The sequence below is a fragment of the Ovis canadensis genome, chromosome 18, assembly GCF_042477335.2.
Source record: "Ovis canadensis isolate MfBH-ARS-UI-01 breed Bighorn chromosome 18, ARS-UI_OviCan_v2, whole genome shotgun sequence".
In the NCBI taxonomy this organism is placed as follows: Eukaryota; Metazoa; Chordata; class Mammalia; order Artiodactyla; family Bovidae; genus Ovis; species Ovis canadensis.
The window spans coordinates 72,302,316-72,323,580 of record NC_091262.1 but is presented as its reverse complement, the minus strand read 5'-3'; the positions used below and the strand labels follow the sequence as shown (position 1 = coordinate 72,323,580).

The window sequence follows — 21,265 nt, the reverse complement described above, 5'->3', positions numbered from 1 at the left end:
AACTCACTGCACCTTTGCTCCGGGAGAATGGAACTCTGTTTAATACTTTCTGAGGCTGACATAGATTAGAAATATAAAGAAAAAACACTTCAGGGAAAAATAAGTTTTCTGGTTGAGCAGCCTTTATCAAAAGAAGGTCATAAAATGTCCACAGGCCTCCAAGGCCAGAAGATAATGTACACAACATTGTTTATGGGAAAGGTATGCAGAAAAAAATCCTGAGTTCGATAAGGGCAAAACTGCTGGAGTGTTTGGGCTGACTCTGTATGACCTTGCATCTTTCATTTCCCTCTATGTACAAGTCAAGGCATAAAAGTTCCTTTTGAAAATAAAGTTAGGGGCCTCGCATACTGAAGCTTGGTCTCCCCATGTCATTCATTCATTCGCCAGCATCATCCATCCTGAGGTTATCCCTGGACTCTGCTGAGGCTGGTCCCTGGCATGGAAGATTCCATGGACAGAGTAGCCTGGGGGGCTACAGTCCATAGGGGTCAAAAAGTCAGACACTGAGCACACATGCACGGATTGCCATGCATGGATTTATATTTTTAACACATATGAATATTAAATGCATAATTTTCTTGGAATTGATTGAATGTCCATTGCTGTTTCAGTTGGGGTTCAAAGACAGGGAATGTGTCAATCACATGCCAAGAGCCTTGACCTTGTAACTTCTGATGGAACACTATGCTAAGAAATGAGAAAACTAGTTTTCAAAGAAATAGAATAATGAGTTAAGGAGTTGAGATTGGAGAGGAAAGGGAGAAGGAGAAAGAGAGAACTAGAGAGGCTTGGTGGCCAGTGCTTTCCTCCAAGTCCCAAGGGTGACAGGAGGGCAAGTGGTTCTCCCGGCTGGACCTCAGTGGGACCCCCTTGGAAAGCTTGACGAGACTCCCTTGAAATTTGAGGGAAGCAACGACACGTGTCTTACTTGGGTCTACAAAGGCTAAAGGCAGGAAACTGGTGAGCAGGCCTTCCTGAGAAAGGAAGGGGACTAGTCTGAAGGTGGGTGGGTAGGGGGAGCTGCCCCTTTAGAGCTCCTTACAATTTCCCATGGACCAAATGTGGAACCAGACAGGCAGAGCTGGAAGAGAACTGTTGCCAGCACCACCCAGAAGTGGATGGGAGCCCAGGACAGGTGCACGGCTGGAGGGTGGTGGTGGAGAACAGAGGCAGAGATATCCAGCCCAGGGAAGCTTCCCCTTGTCAAGGACCTTGTGGGTAAGTGAACCCAGAGGGCAGCAGGGTCCAAAAGCCTACAAACAGCTGGGAGTTTGAATGTCTCCCACCAGAGGGTGTCAAAGACAGATTGACACAGCATCAGCAGAGTGCTCCTACAAAGGGACACTTCTGGGCCAGACTCTTATTCTGGGCCAAGCACTGTGCATTCAGGTATTAAGCGTTTTCATCTTCACAACCACCCCGTGAAGAGATACTACTATCCGCATTTCACAGACGAGCTGATGAGTCTTGGCTGACTCTGCATGGGGCCCTCTCATTGTGTTCTTTACCTGAATTCTCTGGATCCTTTTTCTTTCCCTGCCTCCTGCCCCTGCTGCATCCATTTCTTCCTGGGTCTCCATAACGAGGTGAGCACCCTCTTGGCTGAGTCTTTTGAAGACGGCTCATGCCCCATCGCCTCTCCAAGCCTCTGTGTGACCCTCAGGAACATGCAGCCTTCCTCATACAGCCGAACTCCAACAGCCCAGTCTCTCCTCCACTGCCCACTCACTGTGGACGATCAGCCCTGGATGGACCCAACAATCACAGGTCTCAAAATTTCTTATACTGCCTATCCCAGGGGTTCCAAGAACAGGACCAAAAAAAGCTCAGGCATGCTCCAGGCCCCCATCAAATCTCCACAAGGACGATGGCTCTGACTCGTTAAGCCCTGTGTCACAGCACTCAGCACACCTTGGTTGAAGGACTTCTTTTTAAAGCATCTTTTCCAATCAATCCCAAGCCCTCTCTTAGACAGACTGGATATGGGTACCAAGGGCTGATAGTCACAGAATTGTTGGCCCAAAGAGGCAGGGCCAGCAGCTCTCTCAGAAGTGGGGGGGTCCCTGTCTCCCACTGCTTTCAGCTTTGAAGTTTCTGTTGAGATTCTTCCAAAGCAGGAAAGTTGTGTGTGCGTTTTTTGTTTTTTTGTTTTTTTAAGATCCAGCTACACAAATATTGGTAAAATAGATAAAAGGGTAAATACGACATGGTATATGATTATCATGGAATGCCAAGCAGCAGCTGAAAATAACAGGAAAGACCTGGAGAACAGGAAAAGGCCAGCTGTACAATATGTGTGAGTCAAAACAGAACTCTATCAGTGAGAAGGCGTATAAGAGGATTACATTAAGTGTTTTCTCTGAAATTATCTATCTCTCGTCCTTCTACTTATCTACCTATCCTCCATCGAGAGAAGTTGCTTTATATTTACTTAAAAAAATTTTTTTTGGTCACACCTTGCTGCAAGCAGGATCTGTTCCCTAACCAGAAAATGAACCTGCTCCTTCTGCAGTGGAAGCAGGGAGAATTAACCCCTAGACCACCAGGGAAGTCCCAGAAGTCACTTTAAAAGGGCATTGAAAGTACTTATCAATTGCAGCAGCACTTATTTCTGGAAACAGGAGTCAGGAACAGCGATAATTCGAGAGGATGGTTGTTGGGTCCAAATTAACTTTAGCCTAGTCTGGAGTCATTTAGATTGTTAAGAGCAGAATGCATTTATCAATGATTAATATTTCTCAGGTGTGAATTTATTATTAGAATGAATATATTATTAGGTGAATTTTTACTAGGTAACTTTTAATAGACCTTATTTCCTAGAGCTGTTTTAGGTTCTGAACAAAACTGAGGTTCATAACAGAGGTTTCTCCTATATCCCTTGCCCCAAGCCACATGCACAGCCTCCCCCATTATCAAAATGCTGCAACTTTGATAATTCATTTGCAGTAAAATGTCAGTTTTCATTAGCAAACAATGCAATCCCATTTTGTAAAATTTAAAGTGAAAAGACAAGGGGTGGTAGAGGCATTGGGACGCTGAGATTGACACATATACACTATTGATGTTACAGGGAAGAAGAAAATCTTGTATCTGTTGTCTCTGTCTCTAACTTTTGCTTCCCATTGCTTCTGTTCACTGACAGGATAGTATCCATACTCAATGTCCTGCTGCAGGAAACCCTGCTCTTCTGCCTGAACATAAAACCTAAGTGCCTTTGGTCAGGAAGACAACAAGACCCTGTCCACCTGTGAATGAATAGCTGCAAGAAAGAATGAATTAGCATGTGCCCTCCCCAAAACGGATCATCCAGGAGATATTTGCAAGATTAATGGCCTTTTCATTTTACATCCTCACCTTGCCCCCCACCTCTATGTTCTGTAAAAAAATTGGCATCCAGACCCATTTGATGATTATTTTGAGACATTCGTCTGCCATTTCCTAGGTCTGCTAGCTTTCAGAATAAAATTGTATTCTTGCCTCAACACCTCATCTCCAATTTATTGACCTGTCCCAGGTGAGCAAAACAAGCTTGGCCTGGGTAACACTGATACTATGTATAAAATAGATAACTAATGAAAACCGACTGTATGACACAGAGAGCTCCACTTAACGCTCTGTGGTGACCTAAGCGGGAGGGAAGTCCGAAAGGAAGGAGATGTATGTGTATGTACGGCTGATTCATTTTCTGCGCAGCAGAAACTACCACCAGCTTGATGGCCATGAATTTGAGCAAGTTCCTGGAGTTGGTGATGAACAGGGAAGCCTGGCGCGCTGCAGTCCATGGGGTTGCAAAGAGTTGGACTAAAACAACTGCACTCCAATAAAGATGATTAAAAATAGACATAAAATAAAAAGACAGAATTCTGCTGATGGCCTACCTTCCAATCCATAACGCTCTTCCCTATTCACTGAAGAGGTAGGGAGTATTTAAAAAGGTAGAGACAGACACACAAGCCTGGTGAGGAGGCTGCTCCAGTTTTCCCACAAGGACCGGCCCTTTGACAGAGGAAAAGCCGCGTCTTGTCTGTAGGGTACAGCCACTGTCTTTGGCCACACAAGTGTCCTGTGTTCCTGTTCTCTTTGAAACGGGAACTTACTTCTCTTTCAGGTACTAGATTCCCTGCCCTGACCCTGGGCTTGTCAGAGGCCTGAGCGCTCCTGCCAGCCTCCAAATGTGAGCCCAGAATGAGTGAAACCAATCATCGTATCCCATCCTTTGGGCTAAAATAACTGGTTTAGGAATAAAGAGATGATTCCGTTTAGGATATTACAGGAACATTTACCAGAGATATTTGGGAAGGAAGTTTCCTTGCTTATCAGCAGAAGGTTCATGAAAAAATACCTTTTAGGGGGAAGACCAGAATAAAGAAGCAGATAACCTCCAGAGCATGCAAACAGGCCTCTATTAAACCAGGAGTGTGGCAGCTAAAGGATGGAGCTGATACCTCAGAAAGCAGACGTAACCCAGCAGGACTCTATGGGGCTTCCCAGGGACACACCCCTCCCCCTTAGTCCCTCTCCGAGTGCTTTCCTGGTGGCTCATGGCGAATAATCCACCTCCCAGTGCAGGAGAGGCTGGTTCGACCCCTGAGTCGAGAAGATCCCCTGAAGAAGGAAGTGGCAACCCCCTCCAGTATTCTTGCCTGGGAAATCCCATGGACAGAGGAGACTGGTGGGCTACAGTTCATGTCCAAAGAATTGGACGTGGTTAATGACCAAACAACAACAGAAGTTCCTCTCTGAAGTACACAATAATATCTCGTGCATATTTCCTGAGGTTTTCAGCTGCTGAAATCCACCACCAAATGGAAGAGATTAATTACTTGATGACCACGCACATGTAGCCTATAGACCTACTGGTACCTAAGGACTGATAATGTTAACTGCCCTATTACCTCACCATAAACCAATCTGAGAACTGTACAAGAGCCAATCACATGCTCAGGGATGTCTTCCCTCACTTGGCTTTTAGAACTGCTTTGCTGAAACCCTATGTGGAGTTTGGGGTTTTTCTGGGCACGAGCCACCCATTCCCCTTGCATGGTCATGCCATAATCCCCAAACTCCATTTTAGTTTGTTTAAGCTCACTGTGCCTTGGGCACACGATCTTTCACTGGGTAACACAAAGAGGAGGGATAGGATAAAACAGCCCCTTGGATTCAGTGTTGAGCTGCTAATTCACACTTGGCCTGAAGCCAAATGACCTTTTTATTGTTCAGTTCGGCAAGCCAGTAAATTCCCTTGAACTCACAGCCAGTTATAACCAAGATTCTATGACTTACAACTACGTAGGCCTTAAATAAAGCAACACCTACTCCAAGCAGTCTTCCCAGATAACTACAATTACAATTAATGTCTGCCTTCTCTGTCCTCCACGTCATAAAGCTTAAATCTCTCAATGGATTACACACATTGTTTCATGTTATCAGTTAGTTATTGGTGGGTAACAAATGCCCCCCTGCCCCAAATATTTATTTAGTTTGTGATTCACTGGGTCAGTAGTTTTCAGTTCAGTCACTCAGTCATGTCCAACTCTTTGCAACTCCATGGACCGCAGCACACCAGGCCTCCCTGTCCATCACCAACTCCTGGAGTCCACCCAAACCCATGTCCATAGAGTCAGAGATACCATCCAACCATCTCATCTCTGTCGTCCCCTTCTCCTCCTGACCCCAATCTTTCTCAGCATCAGGGTCTTTTCAAATGAGTCAGCTCTTCACATCAGGTGGCCAAAGTATTGGAGTTTCAGCTTCAACATTAGTCCTTCCAATGGATACCCAGGACTGATCTCCTTTAGGATGAACTGGTTGGATCTCCTTGCAGTCCAAGGGACTCTCAAGAGTCTTCTCCAATGCCGCAGTTTAGAAGCATCAATTCAGGAGTTTAGGCATGTGGCTTTCCTGGTCTCAGCTGGGCTCCCTCCTACACCTGCAGTCAGCAGCGGGCTGGCTTTGTGAATCTTAGCTGGGCTCATTCCTGAACCTTGTCTGGGAAAAAAGAACTGACTCCTCCATTAGGTCTCTGTGTTCGTTTTCCTCCAGAAGGCCAGCCCGGCTTCAGGGAGGGATAATAAATTCCAGCTCTCAGTGAGATGAACTGTACAGGTACTTTGAAGGGCACTGGAACGTGCTCATTCCTGTCCTTGACCACAGGTCTCTTAATGGCATTATATCTGTGCTTTCCTCCAACTGCCCACCAACACTGCACCTGTTTGGAGTCTAAGCTCATATTACTTGCCACATGACGGGTCAATAAATTGAGAGACAGGTTGCTGGGGCAATGAAAAGAAACTTTATTCAGAAAACCAACAGACTGAGAAGATGGCAGTCAAGTGTTCCAAAAAATCATCTTCCCAGAGTTAGAATTCAGGCTTCCTTTATTCTAAAAGCGGAGGGGATGTGGCTGATTCTTGCAATCTTTTGGGGCCTTTGTTCTTGGTACTATTCCCATAGGTCTGGTCACAATGTTCCTATAAACCTCCAACTAAACAAATGTTATTCTCTGTTCTGCAGCTTTTTAAAGAAGTATTCTATCATTAAGAGTCAGAGCCTTGAGAATGGGCTGTCCTGTGTATTTCAGGCTACAGGAAACGTTCTTTTACAAAGGTGCAAGCCAGCGTGTCTAAGCACAGGCACAGAGAACAAAGGTTAGAGCGGAAGGAACAGACCCAGTGTGGAGTCAGGCTTGTCCAGTGTTACACACACTGGGCTGAGAGGGACCCCGGCAATCTACTGCAGCCGTAGGAGACTGGGATGGAGCCCTGGAAGCCAGCTGGAAGCTGCAGTGAGCTGAGGCAGCATCGTAAGGAGAGAGCCCGGTGGGGAAGGAGCAGGAGGGAAGACAGGTGTGAAGGCCAGAGTGGGGACCTGGGCTGGAGTCTGGAGCCAACAGGTTGGGCTCAGAGACTCACGTTTAAGTCGAAGCAGGTGTTCCAGAACCTGCGGTGGCTTATCCACATGGGCAGGCAGGTTGCAGGTGCCAAGTCAACACACACAGAGCCTGGCACTGGATCCAGGGCCAGGCACCCAGTGGGTCCCAGGAAGTGGGTGTTCTGCATTGACCGGCCTCTCGGGAGCCCCATGGTGGGGAGACCTGTCTGTCCTTGCAGGTTCTGGGCAAACTCACTTGGGGCCAGTGGACTGAGCTCTAGACAACACAGACAGAGCTCTCTGGAGAAATGCAGATTCTCTTCCCACCCGAAGCACTCCAAAGGCCACCAGGCCAGACAGACACTGTTACTGATGAGTCATGAGACAGCCAGACCCAGAGTCTTGGGTGGGGAGGGGAGGGGATCAATACTGCCTGAGGATAAAGGGCTTGGTAACTGAGGGTCAGTGGCTCAAACTGACCCCAGGGCCAAGCTGTTAACTCCTCTGGCTGAGGTCTTTGAAGACATGTGGTCCAAGTTCCCATCTGAAGAGCAACAAACTGAGGCACAAAGAAGAGACACAATCTTCCCAGGGTCAAAACTGAGTGGCAGGACTGGGAAAAGACATGGCTTCCTGTTCTGGCTTGGTGCTCATTCCTACAGAGTTCCTGCCCTGCACCCAACACCCACAGGGCTCTCTAGGTGCCCCGCACCCTGCCTGGAACGCAGCACAGACACTTATCGAAGGTCACCACATCTCGGCTTTATTTCTTATGATTCTTTGAAGAATTTTGGGAGGCAGGGGACTTGTCATTTGGGAGACTGACATCCTGATGCCCTGGAGGGTCATTTCCAGAATGGGAGCCTCTTTCTGCTTTAGTACTGGGTCCTCCTGGAGGAGCTGTAGGAATCCCACAGCAAGGCCCCCAAAAGTGCCCCAGCAGATCCCAGGAGGATGTTGGTTGGTGTGGAAAGTCCAGTTGCCCCTGGAGAGAGAAGGTTAGAGCACAAGAGGACAGGCAGGCCCAGCAGCCCCCAGCAAGACTGTGGGTGTCAGAGACCCCAGGACTGACTGGAGGCCCTAGACACCAACATCCCACCCCTGTTTCCTCCTCTACTTCTGAGACCCCAGGATATCTGCTCAGGGAGGGGCGGCTGCGCATGGTTGCCAAAGAGGACATGAACTCTGATGGTCAGTCCAGGGCAACAGGACAGACCCTCTGAGAAATGATGGGCTGCCCCTCCCCTTCACAGCACCAGGCTGGGCTCGGGGAGGAGTGGGCACCTAACCAGGGTTTTTAGGGTTGATGAGGAGTGCAGGCCTCCTGAGTGACACACCCCTTGCCCCGCAACCCCACACCCAACCAGAAGAGGGAACCGTGATGGGGACACAAAGGACCAGTGGGACACTGAGGACCACAAAGCTGGAAGAAGCCTGTCTGCTTCTTTAGGATCTGGATCAGTCTTGTGCTGATCTGTGAGCCCTCCTCCGCCTCTTCCGGGGAGACCCTTACCCTTGGACTGGAGGTTGGAGACTAGGCTGCCAGAGGGAACTCCGCCCCCATTGGCTCTGGCAGTTGATGACATCATCTTGGCTGCTAAGGAGGAGCGGGAGATTCCTGTTCTGGTGAAGCCCACGGTGTCCAGCAACTCAGGCACAGCCCTCACGGCCACGACTGTAAGGGCAGAGACACTTCAGGGCTAGCTGCGAGGGACAGGCTTGCCAGACCTCCCTGACACCTTCCTGGGGGGGTGAGGTGAGGGGTCCTCCTCGCTCTCCTCAGACCATAGGGCCAGAGGCAAGGGAAGGCTGTAGGTGTGGACACAACTGGGTGGATGCCCACCCCAACACCCCATCCTCCTCCAAGAACCTGGAACCCAGGCCTGTTCCTGACTCTGCTTGCCTGTGACCCTGGGAGCTTCAGCAGTCCTCCCTGGGCTTTAGTTTGCCCTTTATGAAATAAAGTTGAAACAAGCAGGGGTCTTCAAATGTCCCCTTTTGGTGGGAAACTGGTGTCTTTCATGCAACCACAGGCCCACAGTATAAGGACAGAGCTGCTCTTTTGAAAAGGTGTTGGGTAGAAGCTTCTGTCCATTGCCCTGAGGCCAGCGGTGAGCATCCCCCCAGGGTCCCTACATCTCCAGACAGCTCAGGCATAGAACCTTCTGCAGCCAGGAACCTTCTGTGTCTGCACCGTCCACACGGTGGACATATGTGGCCGCTGAGCACTTGAGACTGTGGCTGGTATGACAGAAATGTTTCATTTTCTTTAATTTTGGCCACCGTGTGGGAGGACCATGGCCAGAGGCCCAGCAGGAAACCACTAGGCTTTCTGGATGACTAGAGGGTTGTCGGCAGAGCAGTTCTGAGTAATCCACACAACTCAGCTCACACATTCCTTACAGTCATTTGGAAGGGCCCCTGGCACTGCTTTCTGGGGAGGAATCATGAGTTCAGACAGTTCTTCCAACTTGCCTGGATCCCAGTCTGCACTTGGGAGAAGCTGAGATTGGAAGTGGGTGTTATGAATGGGTTTCCTTCAGTTCCTTCTTAGCTAGGTTCTTGTTACCTCAAGAATTCAACCTCTGTTCCCTGTCCACCCCACCCCTACCCACCCAGGTCTTGGGGCTGAAGGCAATCTTGGACTTGGTCAAGGAAGGGTGCTCCCAGGAGCCCAGGGACAGGGGCAGATGGGGCCTTGAGCTTCTTTCCAAAGAGACTTACCTCCTCCAATCACAGCAGCTGCAGTCATGCCTGGAGACAGAAAGAACCCCTGTGAGTGCCCAGCACTGGACTTCCCCTGGGTCTCTGCTGCTGTCCCAGTGAGAAGAGTTCCCTGGAGTTGGGATCACAGGAGACAGCAGCCCTGTGTGGCTCTCTCCGCTTTTACAGAGAAGTCTGATTTTCCAGAAATCAGAGGAGGATGGACAAGAGTCCAGAGCTCTGTGATGCTCCAGAGGGGAGAGGAACCTGCCTTGAAAAGGTTTCATGCTGCTCTTTGAACTTAACACATTTTGGTATCATTTTTTAAAAAAATGAAGAAAAGCATGCTCCTTTTTTGTAATGGAATATATTTGACTGTTCTGTCTGTTCATCTTCCAGACACCCTATGCCCATCCCAGGCTACAGCTGGAGTGGAAGCCCCCATCCTCCAGGGCTCAGCCTACTTGTGACTTTCTGCACAAGCATCCCTTATTCCCCCATTAGAAGACACCATGCTTCCTCTGCATGTCCTGCCTTGTGGCTGGAGCCCCCGGCCACACTGGACAGAGCATGCCTGGACCACATTGAGTTGCTCAGAGCTCTTGGGTCTGGCAGGGACTAGGGATTTTGGACAGCTGGGACAGTTCCAGAGATTTCAGGATCTGTGAGAGTGAGCTCCGAGAGCTCCCCATGAAAAAGAGTCTTGGCCCCAGGCAAGGGAGAGAAGTTGCAAAAGCAGTCTCCATCCCCTAGTCATTTCTGGAAGGTTGTAGCTTCTGGCTCACCAACATCTCTCTCCATCAGGACACCTGACCTGTCTTGAGAGTTTCCATTTCTGCACAGATGATGTTTTCAACAAACTGATCTTACAGTTCTCACCTCCTCACTTCCAAGGATCTTGGATCCTATGCCACACACACCCAAGGTCATACCCTAGGCCAGGGGTTCCCAACCCTGATACTGGTCCCTGGCCTGTTAGGAACCCAGTCGCACAGCAGGAGTTGAGTGGCAGGTGAGCCACCAAAGCTTTACAGCTGCTCCCCCTCGCTCGTATGAACACTTGAGCTCCACCTCCTGTCAGATCAGCGGCAGCATTAGATTCTCACAAGAGCTCGAGCCCTACCGTGAACTGCGCTTGTGATGGATTGATGTTCCTAATGCTTATGAGAGTCTAATGCCTGATGCTCTGAGTTGCAGCTGAGGTGGTGATGGTAGGAGTCAGGAGCGGCTGCAAATACAGATGATCACAAACAGAAAGGTTTGACTGCACAGGGACCATAATAAATGAATACCTTGCAGACTCATATCAAACCCTACCGGTGAGTGGCAAGGGCCAATTAAGCTGCATCTGGTGGCAGGCTTTAAGTCAGAATCCGACACTTATTTTAGTCCCATGTCCCACTCACTGTTTTATTTGCCACTTCTATTCCTGCCTCTTTCCTGCACTGTGCCCTTGTTTTAGTCACACTTTTGGTAAGCCCACAAGCTAACCCTTGACAAAATAAGTTAAAAAAAATTTTAAGCAAATGTTCCTGAACGGTTTCTTTGAAAATGGAGAAAGACCTAATGATGAGAATGTAGAAGACTCTAAGATGGGCAATGAAGGGAAAGCTACATTTAAAAGAAAATACCAAGAGTGCTACTTAGAGCACAAGTTCATTGCAGCAGGTGATCACATTCTCCAATACTGCTTTGTATAATCCGTGGCGACCAGCTACCCAACAAAGTTTTGAATCCTTTAAAACTGCTTTGCCACATGGAGACCAAGCACCCTGCATTAAAAGACAAGGCTTTGGGGTTTTTTTTTAAAAAAAAAGGGGGGGGGGAACATGAAGAACAGAAGCAATTATTGAAGGCCTTCACTTTATGAAATGTATCTGCACTGAGAGCATCATTCTTAGTGGTTAACCGCATTGCTAAATCTAAGAAATTGTTTACTATTGGTGAAGAATTGATCCTGCCTGCTGCTAAGGTCATTTCTCATGAACTTTTAGGAGATGCTGAAATTCAAAAGCTGACATGTGTTCCTCTTTAGGAGAGGCTGAAGTTCAAAGCTGGCGTGTGAAACAGCAGACATATTGAGGCCAATTATTGGAAAGGATTAATGAGTCACCGTGGTATGCAACCCAGGTTGGTGAATCCACCGATATTGACCAGAGGCAACTTTACTTGGTTTTCTGCGATATGTTTTCAGGAGGATGTGCACGAGAATGTGTAATGTGCCCTTTTTTTGCCGACAAACACCTCAGCTGCAAAACTATTCAAATCTCTGAATGACTACATATCAGGAAAGCTGCACTGGTCATTTTGCATTGCTATATGCACGGACGGAGTGCCTGCCATGATTGGATGGAATTCTGGTTTTCACTATATTGGTCAAAGTGGTCACTTCTGAATGTGAGTCTACACATTGTGTCATCCACAGAGAAGTGTTTGCCAGCTGAAAAATGTCACCTGAACTTAACGTTTCGCAGGAAGTGGTGAAAATTATCAACGACATTAAAGTACGTGTCCTTAACTCATGTCTGTTCATGCAGCTCTGTGAGGAAATGGATGCAGAGCACAAACGTCTTCTCTTGCACACAGAAATGAGACAGCTGTCTAAATGTAGATCACTGGCCAGCAGTTTTGAGTTGTGAGAGCTACTCCAGGGATTTCTTTCAGAAAAGCAGTCACCACTGGCAGCATATTTTAGTGACACAGAAGGTGTCGAAAAACATCCTTACTTGTGTGACACACTCAACTTGCTCAGTGAACTCAGTCTGACACTTCAGGGGAGAATGACAACTGTTCAAATCACCAGGTAAAGTGGCTGCATTTAGAGCCAAACTGGAATTATGCAGGCGAGGAATGAACACTGGGAATTTTGACATGTTTCAAATATTAGCAGAGATTTGGAAAGAGACTCGGTCAGGGTCGTCTTTCTCCCAATTGGTGCTGCTGCTGCTATGTCACTTCAGTCGTGTCCGACTCTGTGTGACTCCATAGACGGCAGCCCACCAGGCTCCCCCGTCCCTGGGATTCTCCAGGCAAGAACACTGGAGTGGGTTGCCATTTCCTTCTCCAATGCATGAAAGTGAAAAGTGAAAGGGAAGTCGCTCAGTCGTGTCTGACTCTTCGTGACTCCATGGACTGCTTCCCACCAGGCTCCTCCATCCATGAGATTTTCCGGCAAGAGTACTGGAGTGGGGTGCCATCGCCTTTTCCACCCAACTGGTGCATGTCCACTTATTTCAGCTTTCAACAGCATTTGAGCATTACTTCTCAACCACCAAAGACCCCTGAACTTGGAAGGAATGGATCCCTGACCCATTTGTACATAAGCCAGGTGAACTGACTCTGTGCCTGCTAGAAGAGAATCAACTGCTTGAGATCACAAACCACAGTGCCCTTGAAAGTATGTTTGAGATGACTTCAAATCTCCATATGTTCTAGATTAAAATCAAGGCAGAATAGCTTGAGATTGCCACAAAAGCACTGAAAAGCCTGCTTCTGTTTCCGACAGCCTATCTTTGTGATGCCGGGTTTTGTGCAGTAACAGTAACCAAAAGATGACAGGGTAGACTGGACATAAGTAAGACACTTCAGGTGTCCTTGTCTCCTGGCATCCTCAGATGGGACCATCTAGTTGCAGGAAAACATGCTCAGGGCTCCCATTGATTCTGCATTATGGTGAGTTGTAGAATGATTTCATTATATATCACAACCCAATAATAATATGAATAAAGTGCACGATAAATACAATGTGCTCGAATCATCCCCAAACCATCCTCCCCCTCCCTGCCTGTATCTTCCCTGAAATGGGTCCTGGAGCCCAAAAGTTTGGGGACTAGTGCCCTAGCCCATGCTCACCACTATGGGAACAGCTACCCATGTGTGCAAGGTAAATCTTAGTTAGTGCAGATGAAATAAAACTTAAAACTCAGTTCCTGAGTTGCATGGACCACTGCTCAAGCGCTCAATAGTTGCATCTGGCTAGTGGTCATCTACCATACTGGATCACACAAGGAACACGCTTACCATCACAGAAAGGGCTCCCAGACAGTGCTGCCCTAGACCTGGTCACCAGCGAAAAATCCCTCTCTATGATCAATGACCAGCGCTCACGTGAAGACTCTCACCTCCTCCTTTTACAGACTCTGACTCTAACACAGCCTTCACCATTTCATCAAACACAATGAGATTTTTAATCTCTGTCCAGGCACACCTCGGCAATACTGTCGATCGGGTTACAGATCACCAAAGTAAAAGGAATATCATGTGAACTTTTTGGTTTTCAGTGCATATAAAAGTTATGTCTATATACAAGTTTTGTCTATGTATAACTAGACTATACCCTTGTCTGCTAAGGGTGCAATAGCCTAATATCTAAAAAGGCAATGTGCATACCTTAATTTAAAAAAACTTCATTGCTAAAAATGTGAACCTCCACCTGCCAACTCTTACGTTGTTACAAATCTTCAACTTATAAAAGCACATGTTAGTTTCCTGAGGCTGCAGGAAGGAATTACCATGAACTGTGCTAATTCTCTCATGTTTTCTCCCAGTCAGAGATCCAAGATCAAAGGATAAACAGAGCCAGGCTTTCTCTGAAGGCTCTAGGGGAGGATCCTTCCTTATCTGTCTAGCATCGTTGTCTAGCTGTTAGTGACAATCTCTGCCTTGTGGCTGCATCTCTCCAATCTGTTTCTGGCTCTACCCCTGCCATCCTAGTCACCACTGTTCTCCAAGATCAGGGATGGGAACAATACAGAGGATGCTGGCTGCTGGGTACAGGGAAGAAGAATGAAGGTATTAAATCCCCTCTTTGCTCCCTGTGGCCCATAAGTTAAAGTCCACCTGTTCCATGAGCACAGGGGGTCCCTGCCTGATCAGGCTTCTGCTTCTATCCTAGGGAGTGAATAGAAGCCACCTGCCTGCCTCCTGATGTTCAATCTTTTGCCGGCCAAATCCAGGCACATTTTTAAGGACTCTGCCACCCAATCCATCTTCCAGAACCTGCCCTGAGCACACGTTCCCAGTCTTCCTCGGCCACCTTCACCGGTAGACTCCCGAGTGTGAATTGGTTGTGCTCCTGCTGACACAAAATTTCCCACAAGGCAATATGGTTCTCTGAAATCTCTGTTGGATTTTGAGTTCTTTTGGGTCAAGGGCCAAGCCTCATTCACTGTTGCTTTCTCCTATGCCAGGCACAGGCTTGGGATCAAGGAGGCACTGAAGGAGGAGTTCAAAGAAAGAAGTACTAATCCAAAGTGCACCTTTGGGCATCCTGAGTCATGCCATGGTCTGAATGTTTGTGTCCCCAAAAAATGATATATTGAAACCTAATACCCAATGATGATGTTAGGAGGTGTCCCTGTGGGAGCTGATTAAGACTTGCAGGCAGAGCCCTCCTGATTGAGGTCAGTTTCCTTATAAAGGAGATCCAAGAGAGTTCCTCTTTTCCTCCCAACATGGGAGGTTAATGCGGAAAGATGGTTGTTCTAGGATGTGAGCTCTCGTCACACACAGAGTCCACTGGTGCCTAGATCATGATTTCCCAGCCTGCAGAACTGTGAAAAATAAGTTTCTGTTCTTTTTAAGCCATCCGATTTACCACATTTTGTTATAGCAGCCCTAATTCACTAAGATAGGGCACAATCAACAGAGCGAAAAGGCAGCCTACTGAATGGTAGAAAATATTGGCAAAACATATATCTGTTTAGAGGTTCATATTCAGGATGTAGTATAAAGAATTCCTCCAACAACAGAAAACTTGATTTAAAATAATTTAATTTAAAAATGGGCAAGTGTGCAGTGCAACTGTAGAAAGCCCACATGCAGCAAGGAAGGCGCAGCACAGACAAGAAAAGGAAAGAAGGAAAATATGGGCAAAGAATCAGAATAGACATTTCCCGAAAGATACACAAATGCCCAACAAGAATAGAAAACTATACTTAATATCAGTAACCATTAGGAAATTCAAATCAAAGCTGCAACGAGATATCACTCCACACCCACCAGGAAAGCCACTATATTAAAAAAAAAAAAACAAAAATGGAAAATCACAAGTGTTGGTTAGGATGTGGAGAAACTGGAACATTTGTGCATTGTTGGTAGGAATATAAACTGGTGCAACAAACATGGAACACAGTGACAGCTCCTGAACAAATTTAAGATAGAAAACCATATAATCCAGCAATCCCATTTCTGGATATAGATCCAAAGAAATTGAAAACAGGGTCTTGAGATATTTGCACTCCACGTTCATAGCAGCAGTAATCACAGCTGCCAAGAGGAAGCAAACTAAGTGTCGATGAGTGGATGCATGGATCATTACCACGTGGTATAGATGCCCGAGAGGATATCATTCAACTTTAAATAGGAACTTCTGACACATGAGGAACCTGGGGAACCTTATGCTAACTAAAATAGACCTGTCAGAAAATAACAGATGCTGTATGATTCCACTCACTTGGAGATTAGATTAGATTAGTTGAGCAAAGAGACAGAAGGAGCTGTGGTTGCCAGGAAGAGGCAGGAGGAAATCAATAGTTAATGTCTAATTGAGTTCCAGTATGAGGAGATGGAAAGAGTTCTGCAGATGGGAGGCACAGTAGCACGAATATGGTTACCACTGTTCAAGGGCCGACTCACTGGAAACAACCCTGATGCTGTGAAAGATTGAGAGCAGGAGAAGGGGGTGACAGAGGATGAGATGGTTGGCTGGCATTACCGACTCAATGAACATGAGTTTGAGCAACCTCAGAGACAGTGAAGGACAGGGAAGCCGGGCGTGCTGCAGTCCATGGGATTGCAGAGTCAGACACGACTTAGTGACCAGACAACAAAAACCAACAATTCAGTTGTGGACACAAAACGGTTGTGTTTGTTAGTCACTCAGTCCAGTCCACTCTTTCTGACTGCATGAATTGTCGCCCACCAGGCTCCTCTGCCCATGGAATTCTCCAGGCAGGAATACTGGAGTGGGCAGCCACTCCCTTCTTCAGGGGATCTTCCCAACCCATGGATTGAACCGAGGTCTCCCGCATCGCAGACAGATTCTTTAACAGATGAGCCACCAGGGAAGCCCAGTTGTTTTGGTAAATTTCATGCTATGGGTATTCTGAAATGACTTTAAAAAAACTCTGTGACTTTTGCTGCTGTGGCCCTAGGCTGGCCCGACATTAGAGGTGACTCTGCTCTTGGAGGGTGTGTTCTGGGAGGACATTAGTGACCTGGCCCTCGGGCATCAAGGGAGGAGCACAAATAGAGAAATGAAACTTATCTGCCTTGGGTGCTGTGGGCAACAGGAAATCATGGGCAGTGACCTTAAACTGGCAAAGAGCCGTGCCCAGGTGCCAGGTGGCTGTCAGGCATCTAACCTGAGCAGCACCTTTGCCCCACCTAATTGGAGGTGACCTGGTTCTGAGAGACCCCTAAGAGTGACCTCATCCTACTCGTGTGCTTAAAAACAAATGTATAAAAGCCCAGAGAGGGCAAGTGACTGGCTCTGGGTCACTCAGCAAGTCAGAGGCAGAGCTAAACCCTGAAGTGTGGTCCCTCTGATTCTAGAGTGTCATTTATTTCATCTCCTGCACATTGTGTCTTTTTTCTGACAGTGTGTCAGAGAGATTCCATCAGGAAGACTGTCCTTACACTGACAACTTAGCAGGTTGAGCTGAGCAGTGAGTGTGGGGTGAGGATCCATGGATTGGTGCTCAGAGATACGTTACCTGCATAATGGTAGAAATTGGGTGGATCTCTGGGGTCAGAGCCAAAGTCATCTGGTCCCTGATGTGGTCCCTTTGGTGGCTTCCCAGGAGAAGAGCCATAGGAGGTCTGGTTGCTTGACTCGGAAGGTTCTTTTTCCTCTGGAAGAAAGAAAGAATGCGGGAGCACACAGCAGGGTAGGCAAAAGGGGGAACAGAGACCCCACACAGCCCCCTCCACCCTTGCCTGAAGCCCCCAGGATCTCTGATGTAGGGAGGGGACCTCAGAGGAAGCTGAGCTGAGAGGTGTCAAGGGTGCTTGGAGGTGAACCAGGGAGATGACAGAGAGAGGAAGACCCAGCACCCGTGGAGAGCTGGGGGTCCTGTCTGCACAGAGCACAAGCTGAGGCCTGGGGAAAGAGCCTTGACGGACCCAGAGCACCTGGTGGCAGCCCCAGGCCAGAACCCAGACCCCCCACTGCCCACCCAGGATTCCCAAGCTCTGGGCCACCCACCCTCGCGAGCTTCTCCAAGGGCACTCACCTTCCGGCAGCAATTCTAGCAGGAGGGAGCCTAAGGCATGGCCTTCCCCGCTCTCTATGGCTCTAGCTGACATCCTGGAGGCAGTGTGGGAACACTGGTTCTGGAGCCAAGGACACCACTGTCTTTCTGAGAGACCGAGTGTGAAATAAAAACTGCTCTGCTTGATTTCGGGCCTCCCCGATAGCTCAGAAGGTAAAGAATCTGCCCACAATGCAGGAGACCTGGGTTCGATTCCTGGGTTAGGAAGATCCCCTGGAGAAAAAAAAGGCTAGCCACTCCGGTATGCTGGCCTGGAGAATTCACTGGACTGTATAGTCCTTGGGGTCACAAAGAATCAGACATGACTGAGCGACTTTCAGGGGGCATCTGTCTGCCGTTCCAGCCCTGCCCCCTGTCCCATTGCAGCCTATAGACCACTTCCAGCCCACCCCCTTAATCTGCTCAGTCCACAGTTTTGAAGTTAATAATGACTTTGCTTGGCTCCCTGATCTCCAGAATCCTGGCCACCTCTAACACCCCATCTCTGTCCCCTGCTCACTGCCCACCTGGTCTAAGTCTCAGGACTTCAGTAGTAACCTGGGTCAAGACAAGACCAGAGGTTCCCAATGCCCCACGGTAAAGGTAGGCTCAAGCCCCCTCCCCACACTCAGCCCTGGTCACAGAGACAGTGGTCCCAATGGAAGTGGAGAGGGAGGCTGAGAGTGGAGCCCCTTTGTTCCCTCCCCTCCCCACCTCCCAGGCCCCTGCTTACCCTGCTTAGTAATTGTTGGGGGTTGAAAAGTAGTGTGTGAAACCCTGCACAGAGTGAGGCTGTTGAGAAGCCCAGCCGGCTAAATACTCTCTCCCTAGATGACCTCTGACCCCAAAAGTCCAAGAAGGAAGTGAGTCACCCTCATCCCAGGCTTGGTGCCATGTAGACCTCACCTTTGCATGCTAATGGGACGGATGAGTGGCGGAGCTTCTGCAGGAGCATGGCTTTCTGTCCCAGAGTCCCCTTCTTGGGTATGTGAGAAATCCCTAGTCCACCTTTTTATAAAACTCACCTGCAATTCTTGTGGACTATATTTTCCCTGCCCTCCACCATTTGTAGGTTTCAGTTCAGTTCAGTTCAGTTCAGTCACTCAGTCGTGTCCGACTTTTGCGACCCCATGAATCGTAGCACGCCAGGCCTCCCTGTCCATCACCAACTCCCGGAGTTCACTCAGAGTCGCGTCCATCGAGTCAGTGATGCCATCCAGCCATCTCATCCTTGGTCGTCCCCTTCTCCTCCTGCCCCCCATAACTCCTAGCATCAGAGTCTTTTGCAATGAGTCAACTCTTGACATGAGGTGGTCAAAGTACTGGATTTTCAGCTTTAGCATCAGTCCTTCCAAAGAAATCCCAGGGCTGATCTCCTTCAGAATGGACTGGTTGCATCTCCTTGCAGTCCAAGGGACTCTCAAGAGTCTTCTCCAACACCACAGTTCAAAAGCATCAATTCTTTGGCGCTCAGCCTTCTTCACAGTCCAACTCTCACATCCATACATGACTACTGGAAAAACCATAGCCTTGACAAGACGGACCTTAGTCGGCAAAGTAATGCCTCTGCTTTTGAATATGCTATCTAGGTTGGTCATAACTTTCCTTCCAAGGAGTAAGCGTCTTTTAATTTCATGGCTGTAATCACCATCTGCAGTGATTTTGGAGCCCCCCAAAATAAAGTCTGACACTGTTTCCACTGTTTCCCCACCTATTTCCCATGGAGTGATGGGACCGGATGCCATGATCTTCATTTTCTGAATGTTGAGCTTTAAGACAACTTTTTCACTCTCCTCTTTCATTTTCATCAAGATGCTTTTTAGTTCCTCTTCACCTTCTGCCGTAAGAGTGGTGTCATCTGCATATCTGAGGTTATTGATATTTCTCCCGGCAATCTTGATTCCAGCTTATGTTTCTTCCACTCCAGTGTTTCTCATGATGTACTCTGCATATAAGTTAAAAAAGCAGGGTGACAATAGACAGCCTTGATGTACTCCTTTTCCTATTTGGAACCAGTCTGTTGTTCCGTGTAGGTTTATGATACAAAATATTTTTCCTTGGCTGACAAATGGCACAGAACCCTAATCTCATATCTGTAATAACTGAGGAGGCAGAGCAGGTTGATGATCAAAGCACCATCTCTGACCAGTGCCTGGGGAGGAATCCTTAGTTGCGACTAAGGGGGTGAAATACCCTTGATGAACCTTACTTTGGTGACACACCGGCATTCACAGAATTGGTGGTATTACTACACTACTTCTTTTTGTCCTTGATATATGGAAGAGTTAGTGGCTCCGTCATGTCTGACTCTTTGTGATCCTACCAGGCTCCTCTGTCCATGAAAGTTTCCAATAAGAGTACTGGAGAGGATACTCTATTTCCAACGGATCCACCCAACACAGGAATTGAACTGGTGTCTCCTGCATTGTGGGCAGATTCTTTACCAGCTGAGCTACCAGGGAAGCCCCCTGAGACTTTTATATATATATAAAATATATAATATATATATTATATTATATTATATTATATTATATATTATATATATTATATATATATATTCCTTATTATTATATGACATATGTAAATATTATATATTATTATATGTGTATATATTTTACTTATTTTATATTATCTGCTAAAAGCAAATGACCAAATTATTTCCCTTTAAGAAAGAATAGAGAATTAGTTGTTTTACCCTTAATTCTGTTTCACTACTTCTGCTATGCAAAGCAGGACCCAATGCAGGTCCAGCTGCTTCCAAAGCAAGGTCTTGGAATGGCTCTCATTTACTCCCTCCTAACGCTTGTCTCTTCCCTGCCCATCTCATGCCTGCCCATCTCATGCCTGCCCGGCCTTGAGACTTGAGGATCGCCTGGTGCAGACTAGGCTTGTTGCTCCCTGTTCATCACCAACTCCCGGAGTTCACTCAGACTCATGTCCATCGAGTCAGTGATGCCATCCAGCCATCTCATCCTCTGTCGTCCCCTTCTCCTCCTGCCCCCAATCCCTCCCAGCATCAGAGTCTTTTCCAATGAGTCAACAGTTCACATGAAGTGGCCAAAGTACTGGAGTTTCAGCTTTAGCATCAGTCCTTCCAAAGAAATCCCAGGGCTGATCTCCTTCAGAATGGACTGGTTGGATCAGCCATAGGTATACATATATCCCCTCCCTCTGAACCTCCCTCCCATCTCCTGCCCCATCCCACTCCTCTAGGTTGATACATCCCACTCCTCTAGAACCTCTGATTCAGTTTCCTGAGCTATACAGCAAATTTTCCTTTGCTGTCTATTTTACATAAGGTAACAATTTCCATGTTACTCTTTCCATACCTCTCACTCTCTCCGCCCCTTCCCCATGTCCATTGGCCTATTCTCTATGTCTCTTTCTTGACTGCTGCCCTGTAAATAAATTCTTCAGTACTATTTTTCTAGATTCCA

The 21,265-nt window shown here is 47.5% G+C and overlaps 1 protein-coding gene across 3 annotated transcripts; it reads right to left on the bottom strand.

Annotated features, from left to right (window-relative positions):
• Positions 1-7,615: 7,615 nt before the first annotated feature.
• On the bottom strand, positions 7,616-18,661 carry LOC138423308 (interferon alpha-inducible protein 27-like protein 2A). 3 transcript variants are annotated; one of them, XM_069559090.1, is made up of 6 exons: positions 18,562-18,661; positions 17,811-17,936; positions 17,292-17,429; positions 9,598-9,627; positions 8,387-8,548; positions 7,616-7,858 (listed from the first exon to the last, which is right to left on the bottom strand). In XM_069559090.1, the coding sequence occupies exons 2-6, from the start codon at positions 17,881-17,883 to the stop codon at positions 7,749-7,751; spliced, it is 513 nt and encodes a 170-aa protein (XP_069415191.1). In that variant the 5' UTR covers positions 17,884-17,936; positions 18,562-18,661; the 3' UTR covers positions 7,616-7,748. The 3 variants fall into 3 exon arrangements, with proteins under 3 accessions (XP_069415191.1, XP_069415192.1, XP_069415194.1); XM_069559091.1 differs by having other exon boundaries at positions 17,811-17,932; positions 18,562-18,623; XM_069559093.1 differs by having other exon boundaries at positions 17,811-18,062; positions 18,562-18,610.
• Between the last annotated feature and the right edge of the window lie 2,604 nt (positions 18,662-21,265).

Bases quoted from the DNA above. Each gene is read 5' to 3' on its own strand.
- LOC138423308 (XM_069559090.1), bottom strand. From the start codon at position 17,883: ATGTCAGCTAGAGCCATAGAGAGCGGGGAAGGCCATGCCTTAGGCTCC. The intron at 9,628-17,291 runs GTAACGTATCTC...TTCTGTCTCCAG, and splicing joins CAATTTCTACCATTATGCAG to GCATGACTGCAGCTGCTGTG. The intron at 7,859-8,386 runs GTAAGGGTCTCC...TTCTCTCTCCAG, and splicing joins CTCCAACCTCCAGTCCAAGG to GGGCAACTGGACTTTCCACA.